At 39.4% G+C, this 19,714-nt stretch overlaps 1 protein-coding gene across 1 annotated transcript in view; it reads left to right on the top strand.

The window, feature by feature from the left end:
* Positions 1-19,714, top strand: part of COL5A2 (collagen type V alpha 2 chain) — a 738,909-nt gene that overhangs the window by 631,278 nt on the left and 87,917 nt on the right. The window contains exons 48-49 of the mRNA XM_044075160.1: positions 18,072-18,179; positions 18,307-18,360. Coding sequence (XP_043931095.1) covers positions 18,072-18,179; positions 18,307-18,360 — 162 coding nt within the window. The remainder of the gene's footprint in view (positions 1-18,071; positions 18,180-18,306; positions 18,361-19,714) is intronic.

Genomic DNA, 19,714 nt, shown 5'->3' with positions numbered 1-19,714 from the left:
CCCCAACTGTCCAAATTGTGTTCTTTTTAGACTTCCCAATGTGCCAGACTCTTAGAGGGAAGCAGCAGCTTCAGAAATAAGGAAGCTTCTAAACAATCAAGTCATCTAAGAAGTCTCACCAGGCCACAGAAGATAGAGAATTTATTCTTTTTTTTTTAGTGCCGAAGAAAAATGGGGACCTAAGGCCTATTCTGGGCCTCAGCCATCTAAAGCAAGTTTATAAGGCAAGCAATATTCTGGATGGTCACAATTCAGTCTATTCTACCTTTGCTAAGGGAAAACAATTGGATGTGTTTGCTCAACCTCCATGACAGGTACTACCACATAGAGATTGAGACACAATCCAGAATGTTCTTTGCTTCAGGCTGGGACCTGCTAATTTCCAATTCATAGCCCTGCCCTTTGGTCTCACTACAGCCCCCTGAGTGTTCACAAAGTGCTTGACAGTGGCAGCAGCTCATCTCCGACTGCAGGGTTTGTGGGTGTTCCTGTTATTTGATGACTGACTCATCACCACCTCCTCCATGAATCTACGTGTTCAGACCAGGGACTTCTTGCTTCATCTTAGTTTGAGTCTGGGGATCACAATGAATTCAGTGAAGTACAAACTCCAGCCAGTCCACTCCTTGGAATTCATTAGGAGCTCTCCTAGACATGATACTTCAGCTTTCAAAGCTTCCACACACCAGGATTGTAAGCCTTCATGGGTAAGCTTTAGCTGTACTATCTTGACAGAAACCATCAGTAAAACTGATATTATTCCTCTTAGGGTCCATGGCAGCAGTAATTTCCATAGTCCCTTTGGCCTGATACCACTTGAGAGTTTTATAGTGGACTTTAGAAGTCCAGTGGTCTATCAGACAGCATCCTTTGTGCTTTCAGGTATCATTAATGAAGATCAGCAGATCACACATCCAGTGGTGGTTGGAGTCACTGGCTGTATCTCAATGATGTCATAGGATCATAGGAAGTTACTAGGCTATTGGCCCTGAGGCCCTTATAAGTCCATTGTTCTTCCTTCTCCTCTGAGCCACGGTGACCACTGACACTTCCCAGCTGGGGTGGAGAGGGGCATTTCTTAGGAAAGCCAGTCCAAGGTACTTGGTCTCTGGAAGATGTCAGTCTTCATATCAACAACTTGAAGATGAGAGTGACCCTCCTAGCATTTCAGGCATTCCAGGACACTCTCCCATTAGGTGCTAGCTCTATCCAGGTCCAGGTAGACAACATGTAATTGATGTTGTACATCAATAAGGAGGGAGGATCCCAATCTTATTGCTTGTGTCAAGAGGCCATGAGGGGTTGGTAATCGGTGATGTCCTCCCACCATTTTTTGATAGCAATACACATTCTGGGAAAGTCCAATGTTCTAGCAGACAGGTTGAGCAAGGTCTAACCTTCTCCCTCTTGAGTGGGCCCCTCAAACCAGTAGTTATAAAGTGCATATTCAGCAATTGGGGGTGTCTTTTTGCAACCTCTTTGCATCTTCCCACAACTTCAAATGCAGCACATTTTTTGCTCTGATCCCCCAGGAGGGGGAGTCACCGAGGGATGCTGTGTTCCACAACTGGCTGTCTGGACTCCTTAATGGCTTTCCTCCTACCCCTGTAAAACCCAAATTCCTACAGAAATCTTTGGTGAGGAAGATCATGATTATCCTCATAGCTTTCTACTGGCCTCATCAATTGTAGTTTCCCTTCCTCTGATCTCATCTAATACACCATCTCTAGGTGCTGTGCTCAGCTTCAGACTTTCTATCTCACCCGTCAGGGGTCACCTCACTTTCATAATCAGTCCCTCAAGCTAACTGCAATGTTTTTCCAGTTCTAGTGATCACTAAACAGACCAAGCTGTAATCCCAAGTTATTCATAGTTTGCCCTCCTCTCAGAAGCCTTCTGCAAGAAAGATCTACAAAAGTAAATGGAAACAATTCACTATCTGGGCCTCCACTAATAACTTAGAACCTTTCTCAGCACATCTTCCTGGCATTTTGTATTTTCCTGCATCTCTTTTAGGTTTATTGGTGCTTACTAGTCTAATGACTACAAGGGCCTTTTTAAACCTAGCCATGCATCACAAATCTCTGACAAGTTCTGGTACCCTTGGTAAGTGTAAGCAGGGTCTTGGGAGGTGAACAATTTACAGGCTGCTGTGTCCATTAAAGATATAGGTACCAAACCAGGGATGAATTGCTTGTTCCCAGTTCAGTTGTCTAAGTTACACTTGAATTGGGTTAGGGAGGAACTCTGCTTCACATGGATGGGGAGCCTGTTCCATAGATAGGGTAGTCTATGGGATACATACCTATCTCTCCAACAGGTCGTATTTATATCAAAGTCAAGGTTTAATTCCACCAGAATGGATAATTCTGGTAGTGTTTGGTTTGCGGATATGCTGCAGGTCCATTAGAGTGGGGTCTGACAATGCCTTGTATGCCAGGTATATATCTCCTCTCAACAGCCCGTAGGAGACAGAATACAGACATAAGGCCTTGACATGGTCTGCTTAGGATGTGCTACTTACACCCTGTATTTTTAAAGTGGAACCTCTATGGGCATTACAGTTGTTGGATATGCCTGATTAGGTACATACCAAAGAGGGCATTGTACTCAATGATAAGTCTGATGAATGCCGACTACAGTGGAATGATGACCTCCTTGGTCTTAGATGCCATACCCTTGTTTATAAGTTTCAGAACAGAAGCACCTACTTGACTGTTATGGAAAATTGGCCACTATATACTCTCTTCATATTAGAGAATATTACATTTCAACTCTCTCCCTCAGAGGGTCTAGCACTTTCTTCAGAGGAACCTTTCCCCTTTGCCCTCCACTCAGGGACCAGTACCACCTTGGGATATAATATTCTGTTGTAATCCTTGACAGGTTCTCCTTTTGAGCCTGTGGCCAAAGTTGTCATTGCAAATGCTTGATTTTAGTGGGCATCAACTCTGTCAGGAGGATTTCTGAGTTGTACATCTTATTTTCTAAACTACTTACCTGATTTTTCACAAAGAAAGGGTGTTCCTGAATATGAATATATCTTTTCTCACTAAAGTGGCTTCTGAATCATTAATCAAACAATCAATCAAACTCCCAGTGTTATTTACAAATTTTTCAAATACGGGAGAATACAAGTTACATTTGCTGGATGTGTATCATAACCTGTGTTTTTGTTTACATCGCATCCAGACTATTAGAAAGACTAACCAGTTATTTGTCTCTTTCTCTTCTGTCAAGATGGAAAGGGAATATTCAAAGTAACACTTTCCCATTGGCTTTTTGATTGTATTTCTGATGTGAACAAAGGAATGGGCTTATCATTATCCAAACCTCCAAAAGCCCATCAGCTAGGTCTGTAGACTCTTCTACAGCCTTGTTTTCCAGAGTACCACTTGATGACATCTGTGCTGTGGCTATGTTGGTCCAAGGTCCATACTTTCATTTCACTTTACAAATTGGACATAACAGTCAAGATCAATATCTTCCTTTGGTTCATTTGTGTTTCAGAATGTCCTTCCATGAGACTGCTCAAGTGTAACTGAATCTGGGGACTGCATCCCATAAGTTGATGCTCAGATGGAAGAGACTATGCTGGATATGAATGTTATGTGCTCACCATAAGGATAGATCTGTGTTGTCTGCTTCCATCTTTTCTCATCTTCCTGCCACCCCCCCCCCCCCCCCATCCTTGGCATGTCCTTAGTTTATTTTATTCACTCCTTGAGTGTTCTGGCTGATCTAACCTTAGTTACTGTAGGGCATGTTTCAAGACTATGTATAACAGCTGATTTCTTTCCTTCTAATCTGTTGCATGGATGTTTTCTTAAGTCTCCCAGTACCCTGGGAGGTAGTCTGTTTCATTTTTCTATACAGGCAAACTAGATCTGAGGTAACTTTTTCAACAGAAGTGGATTAAGGGTAAGGGGAGGGGCCTGAGCAATGGAGCCAAAGCTTGAAAGTGGCTGAATTAGAATACATTTCAGATCTGAAGACCATTCCATTGAGGAATGGATGGAAGCAGACAACAGATCTCTTATTATGGTAAGCACATAACTCTTTTCTCCATAGTAAGAGCACATTTTTTCATCATATCAACTTTCTTCATATTAGCCTGATCACATGTTCTACCCATAGCCCCTCATAAACCTCCATTGCCGTAGTGATAGTCCATTCCTCTGTAACTACTGCCTATTAGATCTACCCTTCCAAACACTTTTTCCATAGCACATCACACAGAACTACATCACACACAATATGAGAATCCCAACAGCCACACATGCACATAAGTCCCTCTGTCTGATGATCTCAATCAGCATTTCATAACAACAGTCCATACACCCATGTTTCTGTACTCTGCATAGGTTACACTGCTTGTTTACAGAGTAAAATCTGTAATGCGTCCCATTTATGACATGCGCTATAAGCTGACCATTATGTGTTGAGGGAAACCATATATATATATATATATATATATATATATATATATATATATATATATATATATATGTAGCACTGCTTAGGCCTACCAGCATAGAGAATGTTCCTTATGGATTTACATATAAAACACATTAGGTAAGTAAACAATCCATCTATCACTATCTGTAAATTTCACTGACATTTCCCAGCTTGAAATTTGTCATCTACTGGTCCAAACGTCAGTTCTGACTGTAAATTCTAAGGGGTGTCTTAGCTTGACATTTAGACTGGACCCAGAAAACTGCTCATCCATGGCACCAGAAGCCTCATATGTGATCAACAATACTGCCACAATTGTCTCCATTGCCTTAAAGAGGATATGACGTTGTATAAATCCCCAGATTATTCCAAACCGTTTAATATTTCACAACTGTGTTCATGTAATGCTCCCCATTCGACTTGCAGGTGTCTGCTAACATCCAATAATTGAAATCCCATTTTTCTTAGCACTGTATATCTCAACTGTCCAGTTTTTCACAGAATGTCCAGATTTTTGCCTCATAAAAAGTCGGTCGGTCGGTGTTTCATAAAATCTGTGGTTTTCTAGCAAATCACTGTGGTAACTGGAGGATTGAAGTCACTAAATAATAACATACATTTCAGTTCAGACATCATATCCTTCAGAAAAATGCATGCTAAGACAGATCCTGTTACTCTAGCAATGTTTTAAGTTTATCAGAGCAACATTTAAAATCTGTCCCTATTTTGGGCCTTTGTCCCCCCATTATGTCAGGTTTTGTCCAGAGTTCATGCAGTAAAAGGTTAAGAGGTATGGCAAACACATTGTTGTATTACATTTGTCATTTACAACACCATTCAACCTAAAATATTCCTATTCAGGATAGAATTATAGGCGGACATGTTAGGTGGAGCAATCTGGTGCTGAAGTATACAATCTACATCATTCTTTCTGAGTGTCAAATGTCTTCTTTACAATGTTTCTATCCTGCATGACGTTTTCTAATCTGAAATGGATCCATTATGAAACCTCAGCTTCTAATTTGCCAAATACAAACTCATCAGCCCTAAAAGATCAATAAACACTTCTGGAAAGTACTAAATAATATTCAAAACTCTCACAAATATGTTATATACAAGGGAACAAATGTTCATGGCACCCCCATGTGGGAAACTTCAACTCCATATCTCCTTACCTAAATATATTAACCTACCTGGTAATGCAACCATGGGGAAAGAAGAAACACCTGCAAGTGTGGACATAGTAGCCACAAAAAGGAAATCATGTTTGTCTAAATACAAAGTAATTAGTCAGGTAGAGGTAACATGAGGGAAGAGGAATCAGGGAAATAATACTAAACCATTTGCAGACTTACCACTTGGAGGGAACCTCAGTGAAACAGGCATACTTATGTTCCTCACAACAACACCACTGTCCTCAACTGCTTCAGAAGCCATTTCCACATTTGGGTCTGCCATTTCATCACAAACCCACAGTGATTAGGGCAACTCACTTCCTTCTTCTCTCAGAAGGTCTTTTTGTTATTCATTCATCAGCATGCCATGAAATGATTATTCTGATACTGTAAGCTGAGCAGCAACAGCAAATTTTCTCTAACAACCTTCATCGACACTGTTTTTGCTAGAATGCCTCACAGTTTCATCTAGATATGAGGAGAAGAATGCTTATTTAGTTACTTAGAGATAGATTACTGGGTAAGTGAACTAGTGTAGTGAACAACTTCAATCAAACCCAGGTACAAAAGTACAAAATAAATCAAAACAACAAAATACAGCACAAGTAGTAGAAATACAAGTAGACGAGCATTATGATTAAATGTTAAATGTGCAATATTTTCAACACAAAGATTGTAAATATTTATCATGGATTAGTACAGTATATACAAGATATATGAGTAGGACAGAATATTTAGAATCAGGTGCAATACAAATATTTACTTTTCTGGAAGGAACATCTGGCAGGTACAATAATACAGTAATGTATGAGAGTAATAGCTGTGGAAAGAACAGTTAAAAAGTACAATAATACTGAAATGCATGAGAGTGGTAGTTTAACCAGTATCATGATAGAATGTGCACTTAGTGTCCTGCTAAAAGGGATTCTTTCAGATCTTTCCCCAGTGCCCTGGCCAAATATCCTTTGCCAGGACTGCTATCTACCCTGGTTTCCCCCTGCTGAGGAGGCAAAGCTTAGTGAAATAATAGTCAGCCAGCATGAAATAATATAAAATTTAGAATTAAATTCAGGAGTCAAAAAGTCTATAACTATTATCTATAGCTGACATATAAATATTGTAGCATACTGACTGCTGAGCCTGAGAAGCAAATTGTTTATCGCAGTGATCTCTCTGATATTTACACACTGCTTGGGTTTTGGGTTGTCCTTCCCAGAATGTGTGTCATAGAAGGGACATGTAGTAGATCCTTTAGGACTTCATTCAGATATTGTCTATATCCACACTAGATGCATATTTCATTCTGTCACTTCAAAGTTACTGCTTAAATTTGTTTTCTTCTCTTTTTTAGAATGCTTTTTATTCAAACTGGCTTTGTGGCGGTGTCCCTCTGTGGTTATATCACGCTGTTGCTAGACAGTGAAAAAAACGCAGAACTTCTCGTCAGTAAGGGACACACCCAGAAAGACATGACAGAACCACAGAGGGACAGAGTGAGATGCACTGTACTATGAGCACAGACACACACACACACACACACACACACACACACACACACACACACACACACACACACACACATACACAGTCTTGCATCTCCCTACATCATTTATACACTGTAACTGTGTCTGGCCACACACCTTTGTTTGTGGCACTTTCCTGCTTGACACACACACATCTCCATTCACAGCATCTTCCTGCTCCACAGACACACACCACTGTTTACAGCATCTTCCTGCTCCACACAAAAATACACCTCTATCCACAGCACTTTACTGCTACATGCACACGCACATGCACCCCTCTGTTTGCAGCACTTTCCTTCTACACACACACACACACACACACACACACACACACACACACACACACACACACACACGCACACACATGCACACACATGCACACACATGCACACGCACACACACACACACACACACACACACACACACACACACACACACACACACACACACACACACACACACACACATACACACCTCTGTGTGGCACTTGTTTACCAGACACACACACCTCCATTTGCGGCACTTCCGTTCTCCACACACACCTCATTTTGTTGGACTTTCCTGGTATACACACACACACACACACACACATACACACACACACACACACACGCATGCACGCACGCACACACACACACACACACACACACACACACACACTTCCATTCTCAGCACTTTCCTGCTCCACGCACATACCTCCATCCTTGGCACTTACCTGCTTCACAGATAAAAATAAATAAAATGTATCCTTTATGGAAATCAAGGGGAGTAAGCCATGCTTGGAAGGGGGTAGGGACGAGTGGGGAAGGCAGTGGATAGCCATAACGATAGAGAAAAAGGAAACAGAGATGTAACTGGAAGTGTAAAGCATCAGGATTAAATATGCTACCTTCCAGAGTCTCAGGAATTTGATAATTGTATGTGCAGATCCCTGTCTGAGCTCTTTTAACAAGTCATTAACCAGTGCAAAAGTGATTGAGGACATTTAGTATCATACCCATGTGTTGTGTAGAGAGGGGTGGAGGAACACAGATAGAAAAATCTGAGGAAATACTAACAGCTTAGTAGACTATTAACAGTGGTAGTAAAAATCATAGAAAGAATACTGATCATAAGAGCTGGTTGCTTTCCTAGTGGACAGTAGTCTTCAGGACAGCAAGTAAAGGGGCTATGAGCTAGAAAGCACTGTCTTTCAAACCTGCTTCGGTTTTATGAAGGACTGAGTTGCATGTGAACCAGATAGGAGAGTACCAGTAGTGTACCTTGATTTCACCAGGACACAGGCAGCCATTAATAAGCCTGTAGAGATTTGAAGGTAGGACTACGACTAAGGAAGTAAACTGTTACTTACTTGAAGGTTAATATACAGTGGGTTTTGAGAAGGATGGTGTCAGGGATAAGGAATGTGACAAGTGGAGTGCTGTACATCTATCATTGCAGACAGATGAATTGTATGGCATTTGGACTACAGGGAACAGGTGACAACAGAATAGGGGAAAGGATCTGTTGGTGTTTATCATAGCTGGATTGGACCAGCAGGAGCAGAGAAAGGTGTGTGGCAATATCATTCCTGAATATAATGTTCAGGAAATGGACTCCAGAAGCAAAGACATAATGACAGGGGGCAATATTTTACTTAAAGACTGAAACGTAAAAATAAATATATAAAAAAATATTTTTTTTAATAAAGAATGCTTTTTATTCAGTCACTTTAAAAAGTAAAAAATAAAGAAGAAGAGTGACAACTTTGCAAAAGAAACACAGACAAGCTGATTTCAGAAAAGCATTTGAACTTGATTTTAATGATTCCTGCTACTACTTCTGGTACCTCATTACCAGAATCAGCAAAACCAACCTCAAAGCCTTTTCTGAAATCAGCCTGTCTGTGTTTCTTTTGCAAAGTTTTCACTCTCCTTCTTTATTTTTTACTTTTTAGAGTGACTGAATAAAAAGCATTCTTTATTAAAAAATCTGTTTATATTTTTATTCTCCCTTTGCTCATGTGATCCATGGTTAATGCATTACCATGGTGTCCAGTTTCTAGCCAATTAATTTCCCTTTCTTCATATTTTTTTAATGACATTCTGTCTTTTCCATGCTTTGATGCTCCTGCTGATCATATGCTATACCTGATAAGCTTAGGATATGCTTTGATCTTTTGATACTAACAAAAAATCTTTAGTTTAGTGTCTGTTTGACTTCTATTTCATCAAGTCTGTATTCTCTTATGGCAGATGTTACTGTTTTTTCTCATTACTTTTTAGTCTAAGATCTTTTACATCTTACACATATAAATTACTGCAGTCATTATGTTGTAACACTAACAATTTATAAGATGCATGTATTTCATTTTCTCTTTGCTCTATATTGCTACTAGCACTCCCTTTTTACATTTGTAGCCAAACCATTTACTTAATGGTAAATTATTAATGCCCTTGTATTCAGTGTTGCAGTATTCTTTACATATGGGTAGTATTCCACCCATTGACCTGATGTCCAGCCTGTATACAAAATCTTACAGCCACTGACAGTACATGGGACATTGTATGTAGGTCTCTAACAATATCAGCCATAAAAGGGATGTTTACATGTACCATCCTCAAAACTTTTTCACTGCCATTCAAAAAGTTGACTCATGCGTATGGTCTGCAGTTTGATTCCTTCTGTATTGCTGCCAGCTTCAGATAATTTATGGATTATTCATGGATTTATTTTATTGCTACTGTCATTTGCTGTTGTATGTCATCTAGGAGGGGCACATGTAGGTGTGGAAGGCATATTCCACATAAAGATAGTCACAAACTTTGTCTTTTTTGTTTGGGGCCTGGCCACAATCACCATTCTTGTTCTATTTGTCAGGCCTTTGTGCCAAAGACTATGATGGAGGGTTCCGTGAATACTTCGGCTGAGCTGAATTTGAAGAAGAAAGTGAGTAAGCCAAAACCTGAATCCTCTTCATCTGTACCTTCTACATCCAATGTTACTCTTGAAGTCAGTGAAGACCCAGTGGTACATTTGGAGGTCAGTCTGTTCCTTCAGCAGGTACCTCTGGGGAAGCCGCCAAGGGAGCAGAACCTAGCATGTCCGAAGCTATGCAGATGCCCATTTTGGATGACATGGGGGAACTGTGGCTTGATTTGCTGGAGGACACCAGTGACGCTTTTGCCATTCCTTCTAGGGATCAACTGGATGTTAGGCCTATGTCTGGTTCCTCTTCTTTGTCTTGTCTCTCAGAAATATGTGTTAAAAAAAGCAAAAGTCCGAACATCTGACCATCCTTTCCACTCCATCAGATTGGGATGCTTTCTCACAGAGTATTATTAAGGCTTTGAGGCATTATTAAGGCTTTGAGGCTTTCCTTTTCTTTCCCTATTCCTGCCTTCACTTCTTCTCCACTGCAGACTTCTGGGCCTCAGGTTTTTTTCCACTGTGCAGGCTACTGAGTCTCAGGCCCTTTCCTCTGAATGTGAGGAGTCCTCCTCTAACGAAGAATACCTTGCATATTCCACTCAGATTACTTTTCCTTTGAAATATGCCTCTCCTGAGGAGGAGTCTAAAGGAGTAGATTCCCCAGTGGAAGAACTATCCTTTGGGGAAACTATTAATAAGATGCTGGAATTTTTCAAATGGGATTATTCCCAGATTTCTGAAAAGCAAAAGTGTTATTATGACCTGCTATAAATGGAGGTCTCTGCACCCTCTGTTGTTTCTCCTGTTCTTCCAGCTTTCCTGGATGCTTTTACATCCTCTTCAAAAACCCCTGACTCCCAGGCTCATGCTCCCAAGAGACTGGATAGATTTTATAAAGTCCCCGATGACTGTAAGTTTCTCTATAAAAGCCCCTCAGCTGACCAAGATGGGGTCTCTATTTTCTCTGATAAGTCTTCTCGCTTATCTCCTTCTGCAAAGCTTCTTCCCTCTGATAAGGAAAAAAAGATTCTTGAGAGGCTAGGTAAGAAGGTATACACTTCATCCACCTTAGCTATTAGAACCATTAATTACCAGACACACATGTCCAGATATTCTTTGGCTTTGCCATCCCAGGCATCTCAGACCTTGGCCCAGCTACCAGACTCAGAGCTTAAATCTCAGGTTCTCTCTCTTTTGTCTGTATCTTCTCAGATAGCTAGACATTCAATTGAGTGCAGCTATGATGCTTTGGATGTATCTTTCAGGGCTGTGGTTTCTGCTTCTGTTATTAGAAGGCATTTTTGGTTGACGGTTCAATCTTTACCTGATGACATAAAGGCCATGTTACTTAATGCTCCTGTAGATACGTCTGCCCTTTTGGTTTTAGCTGCTGCAGAACTCTTTAAATCTCTGCAGGAAAAAGATAAAGAACAACATTTTAAATGCTTGTCTCACCATTTTCCATATTCCATAGGAACTTTCCTATAAAGACATCCATTTTTAGGAGACCTGCTAGATCTTCCTCTGCTTCTACTTCTGGTACTAGTCTAAAAAGTCTTCTAGGAGACCTCAATCAAAATCAGCTACTTCTGTTCCTCCATCTCAGCAGCCCTTTCAGGCCAGATCCAACTCACTGTGACAGCTACTCCCTTCTTCCAAGTCACACATCTCTCTCTCTCTTCACATTTCTCTTTCCTTTGCAGCCTGGGTGGAGATCACTCAGGAAATCCTGAGTTCTTTCTATCATCCATAAAGAGTACTTTATGACTTGGAAGACTCTTCCTCCTTTCCTGGGGATTCCTCACCCCCTTCTTGTCAGCTGCATATGTTCCGCCAGGTATTAGCTCAACTTTTTTCTCAAAGCACTATTCAGACTGTACCCCGAGAAAAAAGAGGAAAGGGATTTTACTCCAGAATGTTTCTAGTTCCAAGAGAGGATGATCCTCGAAGACCCATTCTAGATCTCTTCCACTTTCCTGGAAGTGCCTTCCTTTTAGATGTTGTCACTGCAAACTCTTTTTTCCCCTGATCTCTCCTCAGTCTTTCATGCCTTCTCTGGATCTGAAAGATGCTTCCCTGCATATTCCCATTCACCTCAGTACAGGAAATTCTTCCATTTCCCGGTGGGTTCTTTGCACTTTCAGTTTTCAGCCTAGTCTTTTGGTCTTTCCACTGCCCCAAGGGTATTCACAAAATGTCTGGCTCTGACCATTGCCTTCCTGGGGGTCCAAGGTGTTTAAGTTTACCTCTATTTAGATGACCTTCTTTTCCTGGCTGACAATTCGGATCAATTGAAACAAAAACCTTGTCTAAATCATTCTCTTTCTTCAAGGCTTAGGGTTTACAATAAATATCAAAACATCCAGTCTGACTCCTTCTCAGGCTCTCATTTTCTTAGGGTTCAGGTTCAGGACAGATCTGGTGATGGTTTACCTCCCTACAGACAAGGTTGTCTCTCTTACAAACTTCTTGGAGAGCCTTCTGCCTCTTCCTTTTATTTCGGCCAGGGAATGTCTGAGACTTCTGGGATTCATAGCCTCCATGATTCCCACATGTCTTTTGGAAAGCTACACATGAAGAAATTTCACTGATTTCGAAAGACAACATCGTCTCAGCATACCCATCCTTTAGATGTCTTGGTCCCTCTTCTCCCTTGTATGAAAACAGAGCTCCACTGGTGGATTCAGCAGCACTTTCAGAATCCAGGTCTTCCTCTTCTTCTACCCCAGCATCCGCAACAGCTTTTACTGATACTTCAGACATAGGTTGGGGAGCAACCTTTGCTTCCAGGAAGGTTCAGCATATTTGGTCCCATTCCCAGCAGATGGTGCACATCAACATCTGAAAGATGAGGGCTCTGATTCTGGTCTTTCAAACCTTTAATCCTCTTTTTGTATCAGGTCCTCTGACGATTTTTACAGACAATACCACTGTCCTCTGGTACATAAACAAACAAGGGGGCACCAAATCATACCCTCAGATCAGAACTCTGTGGCAGACACATTAAGTAGATCCATGACACAATCCCATGAGTCGATGCTCCACAGGGGTGTGTTCCTGGATCTAGTTCACTGGTAGGGTACTCCACATCTAGACCTCTTTGCCTCCCCATAAAACAGACAACTTCTTCTCTTTTGTTCCAGGGTCCAGCACTCTCTGGCTTGGAAGGTGGAAGCCCCATCTTTCTCATGGAAGGGGATGTTTCATTATACATTCCCTCCTTCCCTCTCATTCAAAATGTCCTGTTGAAAACAGAGCAGGACAAACCAAAATTCTTGCTGGTAACTCTCTTTTGGCCAAGACAGCATTGGTTCTGTCCTTCTGCAATTAACCAAGGGCCATCACCACAAGTTGCCTCACTGGTTTGACTTGCTCACACAGGACAAGAGATCCTTGATCCATCCACATCTGCCAACTCTACATCTGATCTTGTGGTTGATCAACTTCTGATCCCTTTTAGGCACCTTTTCTCACAGGACGTACTTAAAGTTTTGCAGGAGGCCAGGAACCCAATACTGTGAAATCTTACATTTCCAATGGAAAAGATTTTTTATTTGGTGCAATAAAAAAAATCTAGATCCACTATCTGCAGACATTCCAGTAGTGCTTTCTTACTTCTGTGAATTGCTTAAAAGTGGCCTGTTATATTCCTCGGTGAAAGTTCACTGTTCTACTCTTTCTGCTTGTTTGCCATTAATGCCTGCATTAGCTTCCAGAATGGAGGTTAAACTTTTTCTTAAAGGTGCCCTACATTTCAAACCTTCCAAAAAAACAGTAACTCCTGGGGATCTCAGCTACATCTTAGAGAAGATCACCATGGCTCCCTTTGAGCCTGCAGCTTCTTCTCCTTTAAAGTTTTGCACTTGGAAAACAGTGCTTCTGGTAACCTTGACTTCTGCTAGGAGGGTTTTTGAGATTCAGGCTTTGATGGCATCCACTCTGTTTTTGGTCTTCCACAAGGATAGAGTAGAGTGTCTTTGGGAACTAACCCTTCCTTCATGCCTAAAGTGATGAATGAGTTGTCTGTTAGTCAGTCCATTTAATTGCCTGCCTTCCTTCTCCTCATTCCTCAAATGAAAGGATTTTACATACTTTAGATGTACATAAGCAACTTAGATTTCACCCGGACAAAACAAAATCTATAAGGAAGTCAGATCACCTTTTTGTGTCTTTCATCCCAGAGCTCTGGGGTTACCTGCTTCCAAGCAAACTATTTCATCTTGGATTTCTAAAGCTATTGTGTTTTAATATGATTTTCATAGGAAATCTCTACCATCTTCTGTCAGAGGCCATTCCACCAGATCTGTTGTTTCATCAGGGGCTTTCTTTAAAGGACTAGATGCCAATTCCATTTTGGAGGCTGTTACTTGGTCTTCTGTCCATGTTTTTACTAAATATTACAAGTTGGATACTATCTGTAGGTCCAGGGCACAATTTGCTAGAGTGATTCTGCATGGATTTGTGGAAAATGCTTCTTCACTTTCTTCCTCGACTCCCTTCACCTCCCTGGGTTCCTTTTGAGCTTTGGCACTCTCCTAAATGTAAAGAATACTGCAACATTGACTAGAAGGACATAGAATAAAAAACAATGTCTTTTAGCTCTTCCCAGTTAGGGGCTGCCACAGTGGATCACTGGTCTGCAGACTGATTGGCAGTGGAGTTTTTATGGTGCCAAGTGGCCAGCCTGGCACCCAACCTTCACAGAAGACACATGCACCTACATGCATGTCTTTAAAGCTCACTTGACCACAGGAAGGACATGCAGACTCTGCACAGAAGGCACTCCAGCTGAGAATCAAACCAGAGAACCTCTTGCTGTGAGGTGACAATGCTAACCACTGCACCAACATGGCAATAGAAGGACATAGAGTAGTTGTTTAAAATCTTACCATAGCCATAGATGTCCTTCTCTTCTATGTTGCAGTATTCTGTCCCTCCTGCCTTCCCCCCCTGCAACATGTTACTTCCTAGGATGACTCCTGGTTTGCCTTAGAATTGTTGTTCCTCATGGGGCTAACTTGTTCTGTGGATGATACGTGTGGGCTTCTCTTTTATGGATGATGTTGTTAAAGCCTATGTGCAATGTCCCATGTGCTAGCAGTGGCTGTAAGCTTTTGTATACAGGCCGAACGTCTGGTCAATGGGAGGAATACTATCCATATGTAAAGAATGCTGCAACATAGAAGAGAAGGACATATATGTTAATGGTAAGATTTTATGCAGCTATATTTTCTCATCCCTTTACTTTCATTCCTCTCCATTTCTCCTTTCATCATTTCCTTGTCTCTTCCAGTTCAATCCTGCTCATCCATTTTCTCAAATCATCTTCATAATTTTTGAATTATTTTATTATTTTTGTGTTAGTGTACCTGTTTTTGTCAAATTCTGAACTTCTTCAGAATTCTTACAGTGTAATAGCAGTCTTTTAAATAATCAAGCACTCAGTCATATATTTCCACATTTTTTCTTTATCACCCATTAATATGCACTGTGTTGTTTCAGTTTGCTTATTACTTAGCAGTGTCATTCCCTATTTATGTGTTATTCCTCATGTTTTTTTTATGTCTTTTTTGTTAACTGCAGGAGTATATCTTGCCCATGGAACCAATTCTCTACTGAAACCGTAGGGCATAAACCAGAAAACATTGCAAGAAGTAACTATAATGGCACTAAGAACTTCAATGTTCAGTGCCATGGTACTTATGCAATGAGTAAGGACAAATCCAACTTAATAGCTATGAATGTACAATGAGTTAGTGTCACCAGCCAAGGAAAGCCACTGACATGCTCTTAGCATCACCTTTTGGCACACTGAATTCAGAAAATAGTAAGCATTCAAAGTAGGAAGGACAGAAGTATGACTAAGCAATAACAAATTACCATGGAATATTAACTGAATTTGGCAGAAACCAGAAAGCCAAGAGGAACTGATTTAAATAATGAACTGAGTATGATTAGCCACCGCAGCAGTGAATTGTGCTTGTCAGAAAAGGTTGATTAAAAATATTTTTCTGTACACGGGACCTGATATAACATATTCTGTGAGACAAACTCTAAGAGTGGAGTAAATATGCTATATGCAATCTGGACAAACTTAAAAACGGAAGAGTAGGTATTAAGTACCTCATTGGAGGCTGATGATTTGAAGATCTCATATCAGCATGCCTAGTCTGCTCTGTGAAGTCGTAATATGTTTTTATTTAATAATCATTGTTTGTCACATATTCCATTACCTTTAGAAGGGGTGTGGTAGAACAGCTTCCATTTTTGTTATTGGTGTAAATTATACATTATCAGCAGACAATAACTGAAAACAAGCTTCCCATGAACAACCAGGCATGCTTTCTCTCTCATCTATCTGGGTGGCTCCAACCATTTATAATAACTTATCAAATGTTTGACATTCCCAGCATTTATCTTAATATTTACTTGTATTTTCCTTTCCATCCACATGTCGTGATCTACGATAGATTTACAACACTCTTTGTTTCTTTTAGTTAATTTATTTATTTCCATTTGTTGACCTTCAAAGTTTGACTGGGGAGTCCCTTTTCAATAGAGGTCCATGGAAAAAACATAGTTATTTAAAAACGAGATCATAATATGAAATCCTCGGAGGAAATATAAACTCTTGCCAAAACTGTAACAAAGAAGTCAGTATACCTATACCATAAAGTGATTTGTTATTGTAAATAATAAAAGTATACATATTTATATAATCTACCAAGATGGGACAGCAATAAATGCATACATGTTTATATAATCTACCAAGATGAGACAGCAATAAAAGCATACATATTTATATAATCTACCAAGAAGAGACAGCAATAAAAGCATACATATTTATATAATCTACCAAGATGAGACAGCAATAAAAGCATACATATTTATATAATCTACCAAGATGAGACAGCAATAAAAGCATACATATTTATATAATCTACCAAGATGAGACAGCAATAAAAGCATACATATTTATATAATCTACCAAGATGAGACAGCAATAAAAGCATACATATTTATATAATCTACCAAAATGAGACAGCAATAAAAGTATACATATTTGTATACTCTATCAGAATAAGACAGCAATAAAAATAGACATGGTTATATAATCTATCAGGATGAGATAGCTTTGAGAAACTGTTTTTGTTTAATAATAAATGAGCAATAAATAAGCCAATGTCATACGCTGAAGGAGTGGTTGTAGAATTTTAGAAAGGATCAGTATAGTTAAGACAATGGTGTTGAGTAGAGATGGTGATATGGGTAATTAGTATGGGGTTAAGTTAGATACTCATGCCTACAGATCAATAAGTGTATTTAATTTTGAAAGGTCTGCCTATAAAGGAGGAAAACCTATAGATAGCTAGAGAGGAATATCTGGCTTAGGAAAAAGTCAGCAATTAATACAGAAAGGCAGCTCCAGAAGGATGTTAGATTTTTTTTTTTTTTTTTTAATTTTAAAGAATTTGAATTACTTAGTTTCTGGATTACCCAGATAGCTATGAAATACATAAAACAGAATAAAATGCATTGTAAGAGAGAATATTGGCTAAGTAAATGAGAATTAAAAATGTATCATTATTTCTATGATCCGTAATGATTCTGTTATTTCAAACAATAGTATCAGATAACTGAATAACTGTACTGTATGCACAAGTCTGCAGGACTGAAATGCTGACTGAACATTACATACATAAATACTGCATTTTTTACTTTCAGATTTGAAAAGTACTTTTTATAGAATTGCTTTACTGTTGCAGTAAAGTCAGTAACTCCAACACTTGGATCTGTTTAAATCAGTTTGTAACAACTTTTTATGGTTTATAACCCAAGCATCGCCATAAGCCAAAAATGTAAGCTTCCTTAATGGTTAGAAAGAATGATATGCAGAATCATGTTAAGTTTTTGTTTTATGTTATTAATGTTAATAATTTAATCTAGCTACATGTTAACACACTTGGATACAGATAACTAATATTGTATACAAATTTTTCAGGGTCCTCAAGGCCCAGGAGGTGATAAGGGAGAAGTTGGTGACAGAGGCGAACGAGGTCAAAAGGGTCATCGAGGGTTTACAGGTCTACAAGGCTTACCTGGACCCCCAGTATGTATATATTTTTTTATTGTATAGTTGATTTACACCTATTTATTACCCTGCTTTATATTTAGAATCTAATATTTGTGTTTACTAATAACCAATAGAATATTATTTCTTTTTTGTTTCCATTTAGGGTACTATTGGAGATCAAGGCAATACTGGAATTGATGGTCCTTTTGGTCCCAGAGTGAGTATATTTCCATCATATGCATCTATAAATATATATGTGTGTGTGTGTGTGTGTGTGTGTGTGTGTGTGTGTGTGTGTGTGTGTGTGCGCGCGCGTGTGCACACGCCTGCGCATGTGTGGCTATGTATTATAATTACGTCATAAAAGGCTGAATGCACAAAAGAGAGAATACACAAAAATAGTGAATACTACCAAGAACAAACCAAAAAACAACAAATACTTCTCTACAAGTAAATGAGTTCAGTATGTGTAAACCTCAGCTACAAAGCACAGATAAGTATCATCTGAAGAGTGCTACTGTTAAGTAAAAGTGGTTTTAGTAACATAATATGTGGGGTTGGGTTAGAGGAAGGGGTGGAGTTAGAGTTAAGGTTATCACACATGTGTAAGGGTGGGTATATGGGCTTCACCCCACCTGCACCACCTTACTCGTGTGCTAATCTTAACCCTAACCCTATCCTTAACTCCAACCTTAAATTTTACTTTGCTAAGAACCCTTTCCTTAACAGTATCACTTTACTATGGAAGATGTCATTATATTTGTCAAATTACCCTTTAACCAAATTGAACAATTAACTCTAGAGAAACTATTTTATGCAGGTGTACATGGAATACATTGCTCCATGCTACTATTTGTAGCCTGTATTTCAAAATGCAGCCAGGGATGACTGATAAACTTAAATATTCCAAATAAGTTACTGTACCTCTCTACACTGGTCTGTTTATTTCATATGCAAAATTACTATTTTTGAAATTTTAATGCATCCTTATTATATGTATATTCTGATTCAGACAATATTAAAGAAAAGAATAGACTTACAAAGACCCTGAATATACCTCCAGATTTTTGGTCAACATGTACTCCAAAAGCTTGCTACTCTTTTCTTGTGTAAATCAGTAAATTACCCCTAATCAAGCCACAGTTAGGACTATTGGCTCTAAGACAGACTGAATAATTCTCCTTTAAAAATGTAATGTAATGTGGCTTTGCTGTCACAGAAGTTAGCTGTAAAACTGTGTGCCTTGTTATATGGCATGAGATAAGTATTATAACTAAGGGTGTGAGGACTGTCTTGCTATGAACTTGTGTCTATAATGGTCTGTACAAATATTTTGATAGCATAATTTAAATAAAAGCTAATTCATTGACCAATATTTTTCTTCACAAATGATTCTTCTGTTTGTAAAAATATAACCAATTAAACCCTGGTACTTTTCTGAAGTAAGGAACAAAAATTGTCTTCCACTTTGCTTTTTACCATGCATAGAACATTTTGGTAATTATAAAAGCAAAGCTATATGAAGTTCAATTCATGTATGAACATTCAGTAGTTATCAGAAATTCTGAATC

Source organism: Protopterus annectens, chromosome 6.part0 (genome assembly GCF_019279795.1).
Source record: "Protopterus annectens isolate FY-2018-M chromosome 6.part0, PAN1.0, whole genome shotgun sequence".
NCBI lineage: Eukaryota > Metazoa > Chordata > Ceratodontiformes > Protopteridae > Protopterus > Protopterus annectens.
Note: the sequence above shows the minus strand (reverse complement) of the source record. Positions and strands in the feature narration are given on the sequence as shown.